Raw genomic sequence first — 16,189 nt, 5'->3', positions numbered from 1 at the left:
GTGTGTGAAACACTTCTCAGCAAAGCAGGAAATTTCAAACTGTCCATCTGCATTGGCAGTCTGTCAGTCATTTTTCTGTGTCCTGCAGAAAGTCTGGTAGACTCTTCCATGAATCAGGAACCCTGTAAGACTGAGTTCAGCAGTCACTTTCCCATGGGTCCTGCATGTCCAGTTCATACAGCAACAGTCAAACAGTACAGGCAAGAGCAGTTTCTTGCCCAAATGGCTAATCTTGCCATGTTGAAAGCAAACTCCATAACAAGTTTCTTCGATGCCCATCTTCCTCTCAGACGTAATTGGTGCTGCCAGGAGCAGACATTTCTCATTGTCAAGAAAAACCCTAAACCATTTTAAATGCCATGTTCTGAATGTCTTTGAGAGTTTTGAAGGCTGTCTATCTCAAATATATTTCTGTATATCTATAAAACCTAACTTACCTAACTATAAATTCTATTATAAGTAACTATCTATAGTCTGTATTCAATTATGCACTACATTTTAAAAGATCAGTATAAGCACCATACTTAATCAAGAGGAGAAATATACACATCATAAAATTGACCTTGAATTTGTATCAATAAATGAAAAACAATACCCATAACATAATTCCCCTTTTTACCATTAAAAAGAGATTGGTTGTGATCATTACATTTGTTACCAATTGTAAACAATCCCATTTAAATGAAAACAAAGATTTATGAACAAGATGGGAATTAGGACGTCGCTCATTCCAAACTGCTTCCTGCTGGAAGGGGGCGCTGTTCATACCATGGAGATCATGACAAAACTCAGAAACCTGTATAAGTCCGTATTTTAGGGGTCTGTAAAGCTGTATCATCTTAGCTGTCTCAATAGTTGGAACACCTGGTCCACTGCTTCAGGGGGTCTTGGTTCGTCAAACCACAGAAGCCTGGAAGGAATCCTCAGCTTTTCATTTTCTGTGGAAACATAAACTAAAACTCCTTTTCCGAGTAACATATCCTTATACTTAAATTTTGAAGTCAAGGCATTTTCAAAAGATATAAGTTGAATTAATTCAGCAGCATTTATAATCAAGTGTACTTTAGGAGCTGTTCCTTCCTTAGCAATCAAAAAACTGAAAAACATAATAGCATACAGTATCCAGACTCTCTGTGTATTTTCCATCTTTACGTGGCTTATTTATTTATATATTATTACTTTATTTATTTTAATTTATTTTTCTCTGAGACAGGGTTTCTCTTTGGAAATCCGCCTGCCTCTGCCTCTGGAGTAAATCCTACCGGCGTGCGCCACCACAACACAGGCTTTTGTATTTATTTACCACTTTGCCGTTTCATTTTCTCTCTCAATCTCATGTATATTTTTAAACACACTGTAAACCTTTGGAGGTTTGTTCATCCAAGTCTGACTTTACTGTAAATCTTTACGTTTTTCTGGCCATGTGTCTTATCTGTAAAACCATGGCTGATTAAACTGCCGGTTTTTCGTCAAGATGGCGGGCGTAAGCGTGATTCCAGCTTACCGCCTCAGTCCATGCTGACCTCCAGCAAAAGCTGCCACTTCCAGCTGTACGTACACACCTTTTAATCATTAGCAGAGTCTCTTAAAACAACCTTGTTTTTTTTTTTTTTCCTTTTTCTTTTTATGCCGAGTCAGGAAGACTCTGGTATGCGAGCCACGTGAATCTCGGCTTGTCGATAGCAAAACAGAGCCCACCTGAGAAAATGTTGCTATCAAAAATCTGTGCTTCTCTCTGTTCTTCTGTTTCTAAAATTCCTTTAAATCTTTTGTTATTTTGCGTGGAAATTCAATCCCGCTCCTGACAACCATTCTGTTAAGAGAAGCTTTTTCCTTGAGAAGGAGCCGTTCCACCCGCCTGGTTCCAGATCCGCATCAGTCCCAAATAAACACACAAGACGCTGTATTAATTATGAAGGTGTTGGCCTTGCTTGTTTCTTACTGGCTAGCTCTGACTTAAGTAATTACCCCATAATTGTTAATCTAAGTATGTCTCTTACCGGAGAGGTTTCCGGGCTTCCTACCCCAATGGCGTTACATCTCGAACTCCCTTGTGTTTCTCCTTCCCAGAATCCTCCTGGACTCCTAGCCCCACCTATCTAGATTCCTATTGGCCAGCAGTAATTTGTTAACATATACACAGGACTTCCCCAACAAGCCTCCAGTTATGCCAGCACCATTTGTTGAAGATGCTTTCTTTTTTTCCATTGTATATTTTTAGCTTCTTTGTCAAAGATCAGATGTTCATACATGTGTGGGTTAATATCAGGGTTTTCAATTCGATTCCATTGGTCTACCTGTCTATTTTGTGCCAATACCAAGCTGTTTTCAGGACTATAGCTCTATAATAGAGCTTGAAGTCAGGGATGGTGATGCCTCCGGATGTTGCCTTGTTGAACAGGGTTGTTTTGGCTATCCTGGGTCTTTTGTTTTTCCATACAAAATTGATTATTGTTCTTTCAAGGTGTGTGAAGAATTGTGCTGGGATTTTAATGGGGATTGCATTGAATTTGTAGATTGCTCTTGGCTGGATTGACATTTTTACTACATTGATCCTACCTATCTACGAGCAAGGGCGATCTTTCTATTTTCTGAGGGTTTCCTTGATTTCTTTCTTTAAAGATTCAAAGTTCTTGCGATACAGGTCTTTCACTTGTTTGGTTAGCGTTACCCCAAGGTATTTTATGTTGTTTGTGGCAATTGTAAAGGGTGATGTTTCTCTGATTTCTTTCTCAGCCCTTTTATCATCTGTATATAGTAGGGCTACTGATTTTCTTGAGTTGATCTTGTAGCCTGCCACTTTGCTGAAGGTGATAGTCAGCTGTAAGAGTTTCCTGGTAGAGTTCTTTGGGTCATTTATGTAAACTATCATATCATCTGCAAATAGTGGAAGTTTGTCCTCTTCCTTCCCAATTTGTATCCCCTTGATCCCCTTTTTTTGTCATATGGCTCTGGCTAGAACTTCAAGTACCCTGTTGAAAAGGTATGGAGAGAGTGGACAGCCTTGTCTTGTTCCTGATTTTAGAGGAATTGCGTTGAGTTTCTGTCCATTTAGTTAGATGTTGGCTGTTGGTTTGCTGTATATAGCTTTTATTATGTTTAGGTATGTTCCTGTTATCCCAGATCTCTCCAAGACCTTTATCATGAAGGGGTGTTGGATTTTGTCAAAGGCTTTTTCAGCATCTAGTGAGATGATCATGTGATTTTGTTTTTCAGCTTGTTTATATGGTGGATTACATTGATGGATTTTCGTATGTTGAACCATCCCTGCATCCCTGGGATGAAACCTATTTGATTGTGGTGAATGATTGTTTTGATGTGTTCTTGGATCTGATTTGCCAGTATTTTATTGAGTATTTTTGCATCAATGTTCATGAGGGATATTGGTCTGAAGTTCTCTTTCTTAGTTTTGTCTTTGTGTGGCTTGGGATTCAAGGTTATTGAAGCCTCCTAGAAAGAGTTTGGCAAAGACCCTTCTGCTTCTATTTCGTGGAATACTTTGAGAAGCATTGGTATAAACTGTTCTTTGAATTTCTGGTAGAATTCTGCACTGAGGCCATCTGGACCTGGGCTTTTTTTGGTTGGGAGACTTTTGATGACTGCTTCTATTTCCATAGGGGTTATAGGTCTATTTAAATTGCTTATCTGTTCTTGATTTAATTTTGGCAAGTGATAGCTATCCAGGAAGTCGTCCATTTCCTTTAAATTTTCGAATTTTGTGGAGTACAGGTTTTCAGAGTATGACCTGATGGTTCTCTGAATTTCCTCAGAGTCCATTGTTATGTCCCCCTTTTCATTTCTGATTTTGTTAATTTGCATGTTCACACTCTGCTGTTTGGTAAATTTGGACAAAGGTTTGTCTATCTTGTTGATTTTTCTCAAAGAACCAACTCTTCGTTGCATTGATTCTTTGTATTGTTTTCCTAGTTTCTACTTTATTGATTTTAGCCCTCAATTTGATTATTTCCTGGCGTCTACTCCTCCTGGGGGAGTTTGCTTCTTTGTGTTCTAGAGCTTTCAGCTATGCTGTTAATTCTCTAGTATAACTATTTTCCAGTTTCTTCATGTGGTTCAACATACGAAAATCCATCAATGTAATCCACCATATAAACAAGCTGAAAAACAAAATCACATGATCATCTCACTAGATGCTGAAAAAGCCTTTGACAAAATCCAACACCCCTTCATGATAAAGGTCTTGGAGAGATCTGGGATAACAGGAACATACCTAAACATAATAAAAGCTATATACAGCAAACCAACATAGCACTTAGTGCTATGAACTTCCCCCGTAGCACTGCTTTTAAAGTGTCCCATAGGTTTGGGTATGTTGTGTCTTCATTCTCATTGAATTCTAGGAAGTTTTTATTTTCTTTTTTTATCTTCTTTGACCCAGGAATGGTTCAGTTGTGTATTATTCAATTTCCATGAGTTTGTAGGTTTTCTGCAATTTGTGTTGTTGTTGAATTGTAATTTTAAAGCATGGTGGTCTGATAAGATGCATGGAGTTATTCCAATTTTTTTTTAAGCTGCTGAGGTTTGATATGTTGCCAAGTATGCGGTCTATTTTTGAGAAGGTTCCATGTGGTGGTGAGAAGAAGGTATATTCTTTTTTATGTGGATGAAATGTTCTATAGATATCTGTTAATCCCAGTTGGGTCATTACTTCTATTAGACCCTTTGCTTCTTTGTTGAATTTCTGTCTGGTATTCCTGTCTAGTGGTGAGAGTGGTATGTTGCAATCTCCCACTATAAGTGTGTGGGGCTTTATATGTGATTTAAGTTTTAGTAATGTTTCTTTTACGTATGCGGATGCCTTTGTATTTGGGGCATAGATGTTCAGGATAGACAGTTCATCTTGGTGGATTTCGCCTGTTATGAGTATGTAATGACCTCCTTCATCTCTTTTGATTGATTTTATTTTAAAGTCTAATTTGTTAGATATTCGGATTGCTACCCATGCTTGTTTCTTGGGTCCATTTGATTGGAAAAATTTTTCCAAACCTTTAACTCTCAGATAATGTCTGTCTTTGAGGGTGAGGTGTGTTCCTTGTATGCAGCAGAAGGATGGGTTCTGTCTTCGAATCCATTCTGCTAGCCTGTGTCTTTTTATGGGTGAGTTAAGGCCATTAATGTTGAGGGATATTAATGACCATTGATTGCTCATTTTTCTTTGATTTGGAATGGCTGTTGTTGGTGGAATTATGTGTGGAATTTCACCCCTTTGTTCTTTTGGCTGTTGGTAGAGAGGGATTCTAATTCCTATGTTTTTTGGTTGTAGTTAGCTTCCTTGGGTTGGTGTTTTCCTTCCAAAACTTTGTGTAGGGCTGGGTTAGTGGATACGTATTGCTTGAATCTAGTTTTGTCATGGAATATCTTGTTTTCTCCATCTATAGTGATTGAGAGCTTTGCCAGGTATAGTAGTCTGGGCTGGCATCCATGGTCTCTTAGTGTTGGTAGAATATCTATCCAGGACCTTCTGGCTTTCAGAGTTTCCATGGAGAAGTCAGGTGTAATTCTGATAGGTTTGCCTTTATATGTTACTTGGCCTTTTTCCTTAGCTGCTCTTAATATTCTTTCTTTATTCTGTATATTTGGCATCTTGATTATTTTGTGGTGAGGGGACATCTTTTTGTGATCCACTCTATTTGGTGTTCTTTAGGCTTCTTGTACCTTCATTGGACTGTCTTTCTTAAGGTTGGGAAAGTTTTCTTGTATGATTTTGTCGAATGTTTTCTGCCCCTTTGAGGTTGTTTTCTTCACTTTCTTCTATACCTATTATTCTTAGGTTTGGTCTTTTCATGGTGTCCCATATTTCCTGGATGTTTTGTGTTAAGGATTTGTTGGACTTAAGATTTTCTTTGGTTGATGAATCCATGTCTCCTAGTGTATCTTCAACACCTAAGATCTTTCTTCCATCTCTTGTATTCTGTTGGTAATGCTTGTATCGGTAGTATCTGACCATTTGCGCAGCCTTTCTCTTTCCAGTCTTTCTTCAGATTGTGTTTTTTTATTGTCTCTATTTCAGTTTTCAACCCTTGCACTGTTTGCATTGTTTCTTGCAATTTTTAGTTTATCTTTTCGTCCATTTGTTGCATTTTATTTATTTGTTGGGTTGTTCTTTCTTCCATTCCTTGCATTTTTTGGTTTGCGTTTTCTTCCAGTTCTTGTATTTTTTGGTTTGTTTTTTCTTCCATTTCCTGCCCTTTTTTTTTTTTTTTTTGGTTTGTGAGGGGTATCTTTGCTGATGTTTTATTACTATACATTTTGTAGTTTATTCTATGCAATCCTATTATTCTATTTCTTTAATACTAGTAGTAACTTCTTAAATTCTGCTTTTAGAGGTTTAAATGTGTACTTTACTTTTGCCAAGATGGTGGCACTTTGAATAATGTCATTTAATCATGTAAGTTTGGACAAGTAGTGTCAATATAATTGGGTGAGACTTTTCTGCTAGTATGCTTTCATTTACTTTGGTTTATTAGTTCTTTTCTCAGAATAACTGTATCCATCTTCATATTTTTATATGATTGCTGGAAATGCTATGAAAAATACAGAACACCTGCCTTTAAAAAAAACAAATAAAAAAATGGAATGCTTCATTAATTTCCATTTCATCCTTATGTAGGGATTGGATAAATTTTCTTTGTGTTGTTCCAGTTTTAATATATGTGTTAGTATGTAGCACTTAGTATGCTGTTTCCAATGATTTATTTATGGGTTTGTCATTGTCATTGGTAAGTGAATTTCTAGGGGGCATAAAGTGCCTGATTAGATGACACTTGACTTTACATTGCTTTCTTACCATTTTGCTCAGTGGTCAGTGTGAATGTTTATGAAGATGACCACACTAATGCTGGAGGTTATGTAAGATGCTATCTTGTAGAGATGTCAAGGTTACCTTAGTTACACTCTGTGGTCTTAAATTATTGAAGTCATCTAGCAGCATTTCTCAGAATGTGTTCTCATCACTAAGTGATCTACAGTTGCAAAACTACTCACAGAAAAAACACAGTTAGACAATCAGAGGAAGGAGACTGAGTCAGTTTTCTTCACTTTTGTATCACTGGTGCCAAGAACAAGACTATGTAAGCGATATGCTTTCCATTAATGTTTGTGAAGGAAATCAATAAATATCTCTGATAACAATTTCATGTTAGGTATGTTGTAATATACATTTGCATCACTTAAATATAATTAATTTCAAAGGACAGTATAAAGCTTCAAGATTGCTCAGCCCTGTGTGATGAGGAAGAAGATGAAGATGAAGGGGAAGCTGCAGACATGGAAGGTATTACTATTTTGGATTTGCTTTATTCCCTTAGACTGTTGATTCTGGAATAGTTATAATGCATGTGAATTGAGAATTCTCTTCTGTTGCCTAGTGAGTATTTTGTTTTATTTTAAATTTTATCAGATCAAGGTAAAACTGACTTTGATTTTAGGTTCTTCTTCTAGTTTACTTTGAACATAATTTTAAGAGCATTATTTCTACTAGGGTTATTGATCATAAATAGAACTCGGATGATGCAGTAAGCAGCATCTCATTTTATTGTCTTGGCAGGGTTTAAGACACCCAGGCTCAAGAAATTCTTCTCACCTTAGTATTCTAAGTGTAATCCTGTGCTTTTAGACTTGGAAAGATAGTAGTTTTGTTTTTGAGCAGAATCTCCTTATGGTGTTCAGTAGGGGCCAAGGAAAGAAAGTGTTCTAAGGGCACAGGAATAAGTCACAATGGTTCATAAGTGGCCTGTGAGTTCACTAAGGTGTAAACTAGTAATTTACCCCTGGGCACAATGAAACTGAAATCACACATAGCTTTAAAGAACACACTGTAGGCAGCTAGCTGCAGTTGTTAACCTTATCACTGGTTTCCATTTCCTGCTATCAACTGTGACTTGAAAATATTAAATGGAAAGAATTCCAGAAAATGACAGCTTCAGGTTTGAAGTTGCATGCTTTCTGAATAAAATGATGACACTTTATACTGTCCAGTGTCTTTCATCCATGATATATGTCATTCTTTTGTCTGGCATATTCGTACTGTAGGCTATATGACATGTAAGCACCTCAGTTATCATGGCCATTGTAATGGTGTCACAATGCTTGTGTTCAAGTAAGGCTTATTTTACTTAATAACAGCCTCAAAGGGCACAGTATGCCATTTGGGTATGTTTGAGAGAGTCTGTAAAGTACTTTAAGTGAGACAATGGAAGCTCATGATTTGATAAAAACAGAAAAATCTTATACCGAGGTTGTAAGTTCTATAGTGAGACAAAAACTGTCTATTAAATTTCAAGAAGAAAAACCCATGTTACTTTGCTGATAATATATCAAACTGAAAAAGTTAAGTCTTGAAACATTAAGTTTAACTCAGTTAACATTTTTCTTCCATTTTCTTTTTCATATAAGAATATGAAGAGAGTGGATTGTTGGAAACAGATGAGGTTTGTAAATTTTTAAGATGATTTTTATGAGTGAACTTGGGAGTTAGTGTTTTTAATATTGGTAATGGTGTTTCAAAATACTTTTTAATGGCTCTAATTTTTTCCCATTGTTGTGTAACAGGCTACCCTAGACACAAGAAAAATAGTTGAAGCATGTAAAACTAAAGCTGATGCTGGAGGTGAAGATGCTATTTTGCAAACAAGAACTTATGACCTGTATATCACTTATGACAAATATTACCAGACACCACGGCTATGGTTGTTTGGCTATGATGAGGTAAAAATAGAAAGAAATGTACATGTTTTAAATTGGTGAATTTAATCCAATTTCTTTATTAGATATATGAATATAGGTAGTCTTTCAAAGTTTTGAAATCATTTGTTTTACAGTTTTATGATATTGAACTTGACTCACATTTAGAATAAACTATTCATTGTGACAGTGCAAAGCATTGAAAATTTGTGTGCTAACTCCTGACTCATTTCCTCTAAACTGATCTCTTTAAAGTATGAGAAGCTGAACTCTGTAGAGTTCCTTCTATTTTGTCAGGGTTACATTTGTGGAATATGTAAACATTTACAAAATGATTATGTTTGGCAGTATTTCCCTTACCACTTTTTAGTCTGCTGATATTGAATTGAATAGTCAAAATAAGACCAGCTTACTTGTCATTCTATGACTGTCAAAAGGAAGCAAAAAAAAGCTCATTTTTTGCCTAACAAGTACATTTTTAAATGTTTTTGTCTATAAACTTACCTATTTGTGACATCTTGCAACATTAAGTGATGGCTTCCATCACAGAGCTCAATAAACAGGTAAGCTGAAAGTTTAACTAGTGGTTTCAGAGCATTTTTTATGCTTTCAGCAACGGCAGCCTTTAACAGTTGAGCACATGTATGAAGACATCAGTCAAGATCATGTGAAGAAAACTGTGACCATTGAAAATCATCCTCATCTCCCACCACCTCCTATGTGTTCAGTTCACCCATGCAGGTCTGGGTGTATATATGTGTATGGGGAAGGAGAGAGAGAATGTGTGCTGTTTGTATGTAACTTCATGAGTTTTTATTTGGGGGTGTGTAAACATCAGTAACAGAAAATTTTACTTTAGAAGAAAATCTCTTTCATCTTGAGAAATGTCTTCTTGTGCTTAGCATAATATTTGAGAGAAAGGAAGATTAAACATTACTGACTTAATTTTATATGGAGTATTCAGAACTTAACTTTAGTTTCCTGTTTAGTTATAGATCTGTTGTTCTTTCTCCTTTTAGACAGTAGCATGGGCAGTTCCCCTGTGGACTCAGCACTTATCTGTTAGACATGGTGTCCATGTTGTTGTGAGTGCATCTATCATGATGTAGACTGTAAGGTTAACTTGGTGTTTCTTCTGGTGGCCTCCTAACTCCTCCTGTTGGTTAGTTGGAGGAGATAAGTCTCTATACTCCTTTATTCTTCGCTTAGGAGGTCTTTTCTTTAGCTTTTCTAAGTCAAGTGAGCTTTGTGCTTTAGCACTCTGTCAGTGTGTTTTCATGAGACCAAGTAAAGCGAAGCTGAACCTAGAGACATGATTTGTTTTGAATTTTCCTTACAGAAAAGCAATATGATTTTTCTTTGGATTAGTAATTTATAACAAGTAATATTCATGATTCACTGAAATGCTGATAATCCATTGAAAACTGAGATGATAACCTTTTTTAAAAACTTTTGTTTAAGTGAGCATGGTGTTCTACATTTATAATTCCAACACTTTTTTGGAGGAGGTTGAGGCAGGAGATTGCAAATTCTAGTCCATCTTGGACTGATGTGTGACCCTGCCTCAGAAACCATCAAAGCTGGAAACTGTTGATGGTGTCCACTTATTTTACACCTTTTTATTTCCAGTTTATTTATAACAAAATTGTTAATATTTCTGTGAAAAGTAATTAGGATTCATTGATCGTGGGATTTCATTGTTGTTTTTTGTTTGTTTTCTTCTTCTGTTTCTCCATCTATCCCCAAATGCAGGACTTGGGTTAAGTGTATTAGGTAGATTTACTCTGCCTTCCCCTTCTATGTAATGAGAGCACAGCCTATGATAAGCACCAGATGGCCTACTTTTAATTTTAAATTATCAAAAGGGTTATTTTTAAGAGTCAATCTTACTGTTCTCACAGTTTGATGTTTTAATAGGTGCTAACTGAAAGGAATATGTCTATCTGTGGTGTAAGTTTTACTCTGTTGAGACGAGATAAGTATTGATAATTACATTAAACATTTTAAGAAAACAAATAATTATAATAAAGTAGGATGAAATAAAAATTTAAAAATCTGAGGTCTTGTACAAGAAATGGGGACACTTTTAGTCTTTTGCAAGGGCTGCCATGGACTGTGCTAGTCCGTAAATTCTTGTTTTCTGAGGGACTTCCTCTGTGTGTGAAGGATTGTCTGTAAGAACTAAAATAGCATTGTATAAGCTAGGAAATGTACGAAAAGTGTATAAGCTAGGAAATGTTTGTTTTGTATATTGATTTTTCTTAGTTTTTCAGATTAATTTGATGTCACTTAATTTGTAGCATAGGAGAGATGTATTTTCTGTGGATGTGTACATAGGGCAAAATCTTGAGATGGTACCATCTTCATGAAAATTTTTTCTTTGAGTAGAATCAGATAATACTCATTATTAATACAAAGGGAAGATATGAACTTGGCTGTGATTCTTAGCTTTTATAGAACCTTTCAGTTACATTTTTTTTCCCTAAGCTAAGTGAATATTTAAACATTTAAGAGGCTGGTGAGATGGCTTAATGTGGGTAAAAGCTCTTGCTACACAAGCCTGAAACCCATTAGGGAAGAGGAGAGGAGAGTCTGGGAAAAGGTCCTATGACCTCTCATGCATACTGGCATGCACATAGCCATACTTGAACTCACACACACTTCCACAGTAGTAATAACAAACATCTACAATCACAAGCTTGTAGATCCCTCTTGGATTTGCATACCCTGAATCTTATGTTTCCAGAGCAAACAATGATAGATTCACACTTACCATTTAACAGGGTTTTCCACTGTGGTTTTTTGCCTCCATTAACAGAATACTGGTGTTTATTGTGATTAAAACTTTTAGAAATGGTTACCCACTCCAGTAAAAGAGACTTTGTGGGCTCAGTCTTGGAGAAAGAGATAGTATAATTATTTTATGTTAAAAATTAACTCATGAGCAATTATCATAGGTATTTTTGGGATTTATTTTGATAGAGCTGACCTATGCTAATAAGATTTGTTGTTTGCTTTCAGGCATGCTGAAGTGATGAAGAAAATTATTGAGACAGTTGCAGAAGGCGGGGGAGAGCTTGGCGTTCATATGTATCCTTACCTGTATATAGGATTGGTGGCAAATGGCTCCTATGACTCTTGTTTGTTTAATTTTGGAAATTTAGTGTAACCTTCTCATAAAACCTCTAATTTTAGCTCCTCTTGTATAGATGTTCTAGTGTAATTCTAATTTACCTGGGATATGACATACTATGAAAACTAGGCCACACTCAATGGCGAGACACTGTATCTATATTCCAGTTAGCTCTGCCTTGTTAAAGATATAATGTTTAGCACAAATGTTTGTTCCTGTCCAGTGGTTAAGGTGAACACACAAATGTGTATTAAACACACAAGTGTGTTCTCATCAGGTAACACTAAGGTTAAGGTTATGTCAACCTGAGGCCTCCCTGAAGCAAAGAATTCAAGTTCAATGGATCAGTTAAAAGTAAAGTACAGCATTTAACATTTCTCCTGTGGAAAAGCATCTTATTCTGGCTTTCCTATTCAGTTCTCTGGGGTGGATAGGAGGAGTAAATTAATATAATGTCTAAGCAACTTGTCATATCCTGAGATGCGTGTATCCATATTGGGTTCATCAGAGCACTCACAGTCAGTGGTTGATATGCCCAGTAACCTAAATTGATTTGGACACACAGTGATTGACATGCCATGTAAGACACACAGTCAGTAATTGACATGCCAAATAACCTGAGGTGGTTTGGGCATATTTTTGTATTGAATTTAGTGATTTATATCATTCAGTGAGAGACAGAGGTTACTCATGCATTAAAGGCATGATAACCTCTGTATTATTAATAAAACATGTTCTGTAGAAGAACTTTGGGTTGATTTGATACAGCAACAAACACCAGAAGCTTTCAGCCCAACAAGATTTATTTCTGGAATCTTGCTGTATGTTAACTTTCACATTCATCTCTATGTTGAAGGCTAGGTAGCTGCTTAGAATACTAAGATGATTCATGGTAGAGTAATTTTGTTTCTTATTGAAATTAAGCAAACTCATAGTGTTTCTATGTCCAATAGATAAAACGTCAACATTTTATTAAGTAAAAGTAGTACAGTATAGCTCCTTCCATGTTTATTAAATATATGACCTAGATTGAGAGTCCCTTATGAAGCGTTTGCATCTGATGTGTTTTTCATTCGCTGCTGTTTGTATACTTGTTTCATTTTAAGTTCATAGAAATTCTAGAAAATTTGCAAGCAGTAAAGGTGCAAAGTAAGTGAATGAGTTTTATATACATGAGTTTTAAATACAGACAATGTTGGGCTTATAAATATTGAAGTAATTCAACATGTATGAACTTCTTGTTAAAAATTTCAAATTCAAATGTTGGAGTAGATAGCTAAGCACGTAGTTGTAAAACACTTGTGTTAAGTATATATAAATTTTCATGACTAGGTATCATTAATAGATACAATGTAAGATTTTTATCATATATTTTTCTCATAAATTAATAAAATAGATAATTACTATGGATTTAGAGCAACCTATTTAAAAATCTTATTTTCCTTAGCTAAAGACCTTCAGGTATCTTCTAATTTTTTTGAAATTTGTACAAGCTGTCATTCCAACAATAGAATATGACTACACAAGACACTTTACAATGTAGTGAAGAGGACATAGAGTATATCCTAATTACTGCTTCTGATTTTTAAAGAATTAATACATAGATGTGACCATTGACCATATTTACCAATAAGTATGATTTCTCTAATAAAGGGACTTATATGTTTATGTATTAAATAAAAACTGTTCCACTACCAGCCTTATTTGTTTAATAAAAGCAAGTGTGAAGAAGTACTGTTTTCATTTTCTATCAAAAGGTTATAGTAGGATTTCCCATCAGGATGATTGCACAGTCAAAATGGTATTGAACATCTAACAGTGTTAGAACTTGTTCTAGAACATACTCCACACCAGGATGTGTGTTCTTCCTTTTCAGTCTTACTCTTTTCTCTGGCTTACAGTCTCCCCATGTCTGCTCTGTGCTTGTAGTTCATGTTTATGAGGTGCTAATTGTATGCCAAGAAACATACTCAGGACTGTTACTTGTTTCCTGATTATTGACATCACCCACATCACTTTTTATTAAGGATTTAGGAAGATTTTTCTAAACAAAATTGCCGGTAGCATAATGGGATTTGAAGGAATCTTTAATTGTATCAGTTTATAAATCTGGGCATAGGAGTTTAAACAGCAAATTTTTCTGGAACAGCATACTTTAAGCTGTGGAAGAGGACCCAGACCTTTGACTTCTTTGTTTTGTTTTAACATTCTAGTTAAAACTCTACATTGCCTCTCAGTCTGTTTGTCTCGGTTTGTGTAAAATGGAATGACTTACCTTGTCTTCCATTTTGTTTTCATTATTCAAGAATGTCCTTAACTTTAAAAGCTTTTTTTTGAAAATTTCATTCACATATACCTTATATTTGATCTGATCTCCCTCCAATACCTCCCTTCAACTCCCCACCCTTCTTCCAGGGTCCATCAACCTGTCTTCATCCCAAATTCATGTCTTAATTATCATCTCTTTTATTAATAGCCCAAGTTCAGTTATTACTGACCATATTTGAATGACATGGGTTCTGGGGCATGGACAACTTATCATTGGCCATATACCCAGAGAAAAGCGACCCTCCCTCACCAGCCAGTAACTGAATATCCCTAAGGAATGGGACCTTAGGAGCCCCTCCCTGTCCTGGTTGGAGTTTTGACTGTCTTGATCTTGTAAAGGCAACCATAGCTGTTGTGATAACATGTGTGTATCAGCCATCTCAAGTCTAGATAACAGCATTTCACAGCTCTACTTAGCATCTTCTAGCTCTTACATTCTTTTGCTCACTCTTCCATGATGTTTCCTGAGCCTTGAATGGGGGGAGGGATGGTATAGGTGACTCATCTAAAGCTGATCACTCATAGTCTCTTATTCTCTGCATTTACTGCTGTCCAGTGTAAAAAGAAGATTCTCTGACCAAGGTTGAGAGCAGCATAAATCTATGGATGTGGACATAAATACCAAGAAGGACTCTTGACTGCTTGACCATTTAGTAGAACACCACCTAGGACCTATGATCTCTCGAGCTTTTTTCTTTTTCTTTTCTTTTTTTGAGGTCACCATGTGAGACCTTGAATCCAATCAGAACATTGTTTATCCCCTTAATGCCACTGTAGTATCAGTGGGTCCAGCCGTGCTGGTGAGCCAGCACTGTAGAGGGTCGTTTGGTGCCTTTTCTCCCACAGTAGCCTGTATTAGCACCTTGCAGTACTGTGAAAGCTAGCTAGCAGGGAAAAGGTTTCCGGTTCACTCTGGGCTTGATTTCTCAATGTATGGAAATCAAAGTGGGCAGTGTCTTCAGAAACAGGGTTTTAGTATTTAGTTATGGTGGACCACCAAGAACAATGGTAGTAACAAGTTGTTTTGGGTGCCTCAAGCCCTCTGTCACCAATAACTGGTGAGGTTGGTATCCTGTGCCTGGCAACTCATTAAGCAACTCATGTCTTCTGAGAGCAGTATTGTCCAACCTTACAGGGTGCCTTTGCCCAAACTACCTATTTTTAAAGTATTTTTTAATAAGCTTATTAACTAGTGTGTTTTCATAAGACTTCTTCATGTATCCTTAATTTTGATGAACCTATCCCCACCCTCCTATTTCTTCTACCCCTTGCTCTCATCCTCACTTAAACCTTTAACTCAGTATCCCCATCCCCATTCTATTATGCTACCAGTGTTCTATCCCTCTACTTTTTGAACCTGGTGTGCTAAGCCTTCCCCGACCCACTCTGTGTTTGAACATTTCCGCCCTCAGCATGCTCACTGTACTTACAGTTGGTCTGTATTTCAGTATCTTACCCCAGTTTCCACTCTCAATGTCTGCTGATAATTGCTTGGCTTTCACATGTCCTCCAAATTAAACAAAGATGATTCAAAGCTGAATCTACATAAGAGAGAATGGGCAGCATCTGCCCTTTTGATCCTGGTTGGCATCAGTGTGATAGTTACAGTTTAATCCAGTCACCTGCAAGTCTGCCACTTTTGTTTACTCTGAAACTGTTAAGGGGACAAAGAAGGAAGGACACATCAACTTGTAGGTAGAGGTTTGGGCTTTCTTAATAGACCTCCCATGATGTAGGAAGTAAGATCAACAATTGGCAAGGTACCTCTGACCTTAGGAGGCTTCTGTACAACAAAGGAAACTCCGGGAGTGAAAACAACGTGCAGAATGGGAGAAAGTGTCAACTATTCATCCAACAGAGTATACAAAGAACTAAAATACTTGAAGATGAAACAAAAATGGGCTTTGTGGGGCTGGATAGATGGCTCAGGCTAGGATGACATGCTGCTGTCATGAAGGTTCCAAGTTCAGTTCCCAGCACCCACATGTGGATGCTTACAGCCTTCTGTAACTTCAGCTCCAGAGGATC

The 16,189-nt window shown here is 36.6% G+C and overlaps 1 protein-coding gene and 1 non-coding gene across 3 annotated transcripts in view; one reads left to right on the top strand and one right to left on the bottom strand.

Moving 5' to 3' along the window:
- The window catches only part of Atg3 (autophagy related 3), a 32,574-nt gene extending 19,010 nt beyond the window's left edge, over window positions 1-13,564 (top strand). For both annotated transcript variants that reach the window (XM_005074759.4, XM_040750770.1), the window contains 6 exons: window positions 7,210-7,291; window positions 8,413-8,447; window positions 8,569-8,724; window positions 9,314-9,441; window positions 11,722-11,790; window positions 13,295-13,564. In XM_005074759.4, coding sequence (XP_005074816.1) covers window positions 7,210-7,291; window positions 8,413-8,447; window positions 8,569-8,724; window positions 9,314-9,441; window positions 11,722-11,790; window positions 13,295-13,376 — 552 coding nt within the window. In that variant the 3' untranslated portion in view covers window positions 13,377-13,564. The remainder of the gene's footprint in view (window positions 1-7,209; window positions 7,292-8,412; window positions 8,448-8,568; window positions 8,725-9,313; window positions 9,442-11,721; window positions 11,791-13,294) is intronic.
- LOC121142122 lies at window positions 6,584-6,688 on the bottom strand. Its single transcript, XR_005879127.1, has one exon. It is a non-coding gene; the product is annotated as a U6 spliceosomal RNA (small nuclear RNA).
- Window positions 13,565-16,189: the final 2,625 nt, after the last annotated feature.

Source organism: Mesocricetus auratus, unplaced genomic scaffold, assembly GCF_017639785.1.
Source record: "Mesocricetus auratus isolate SY011 unplaced genomic scaffold, BCM_Maur_2.0 Super-Scaffold_100008, whole genome shotgun sequence".
Lineage (NCBI taxonomy): Eukaryota > Metazoa > Chordata > Mammalia > Rodentia > Cricetidae > Mesocricetus > Mesocricetus auratus.
The sequence above is the reverse complement of the archived record's forward strand: the minus strand, read 5'-3'. Positions and strand labels throughout refer to the sequence as shown.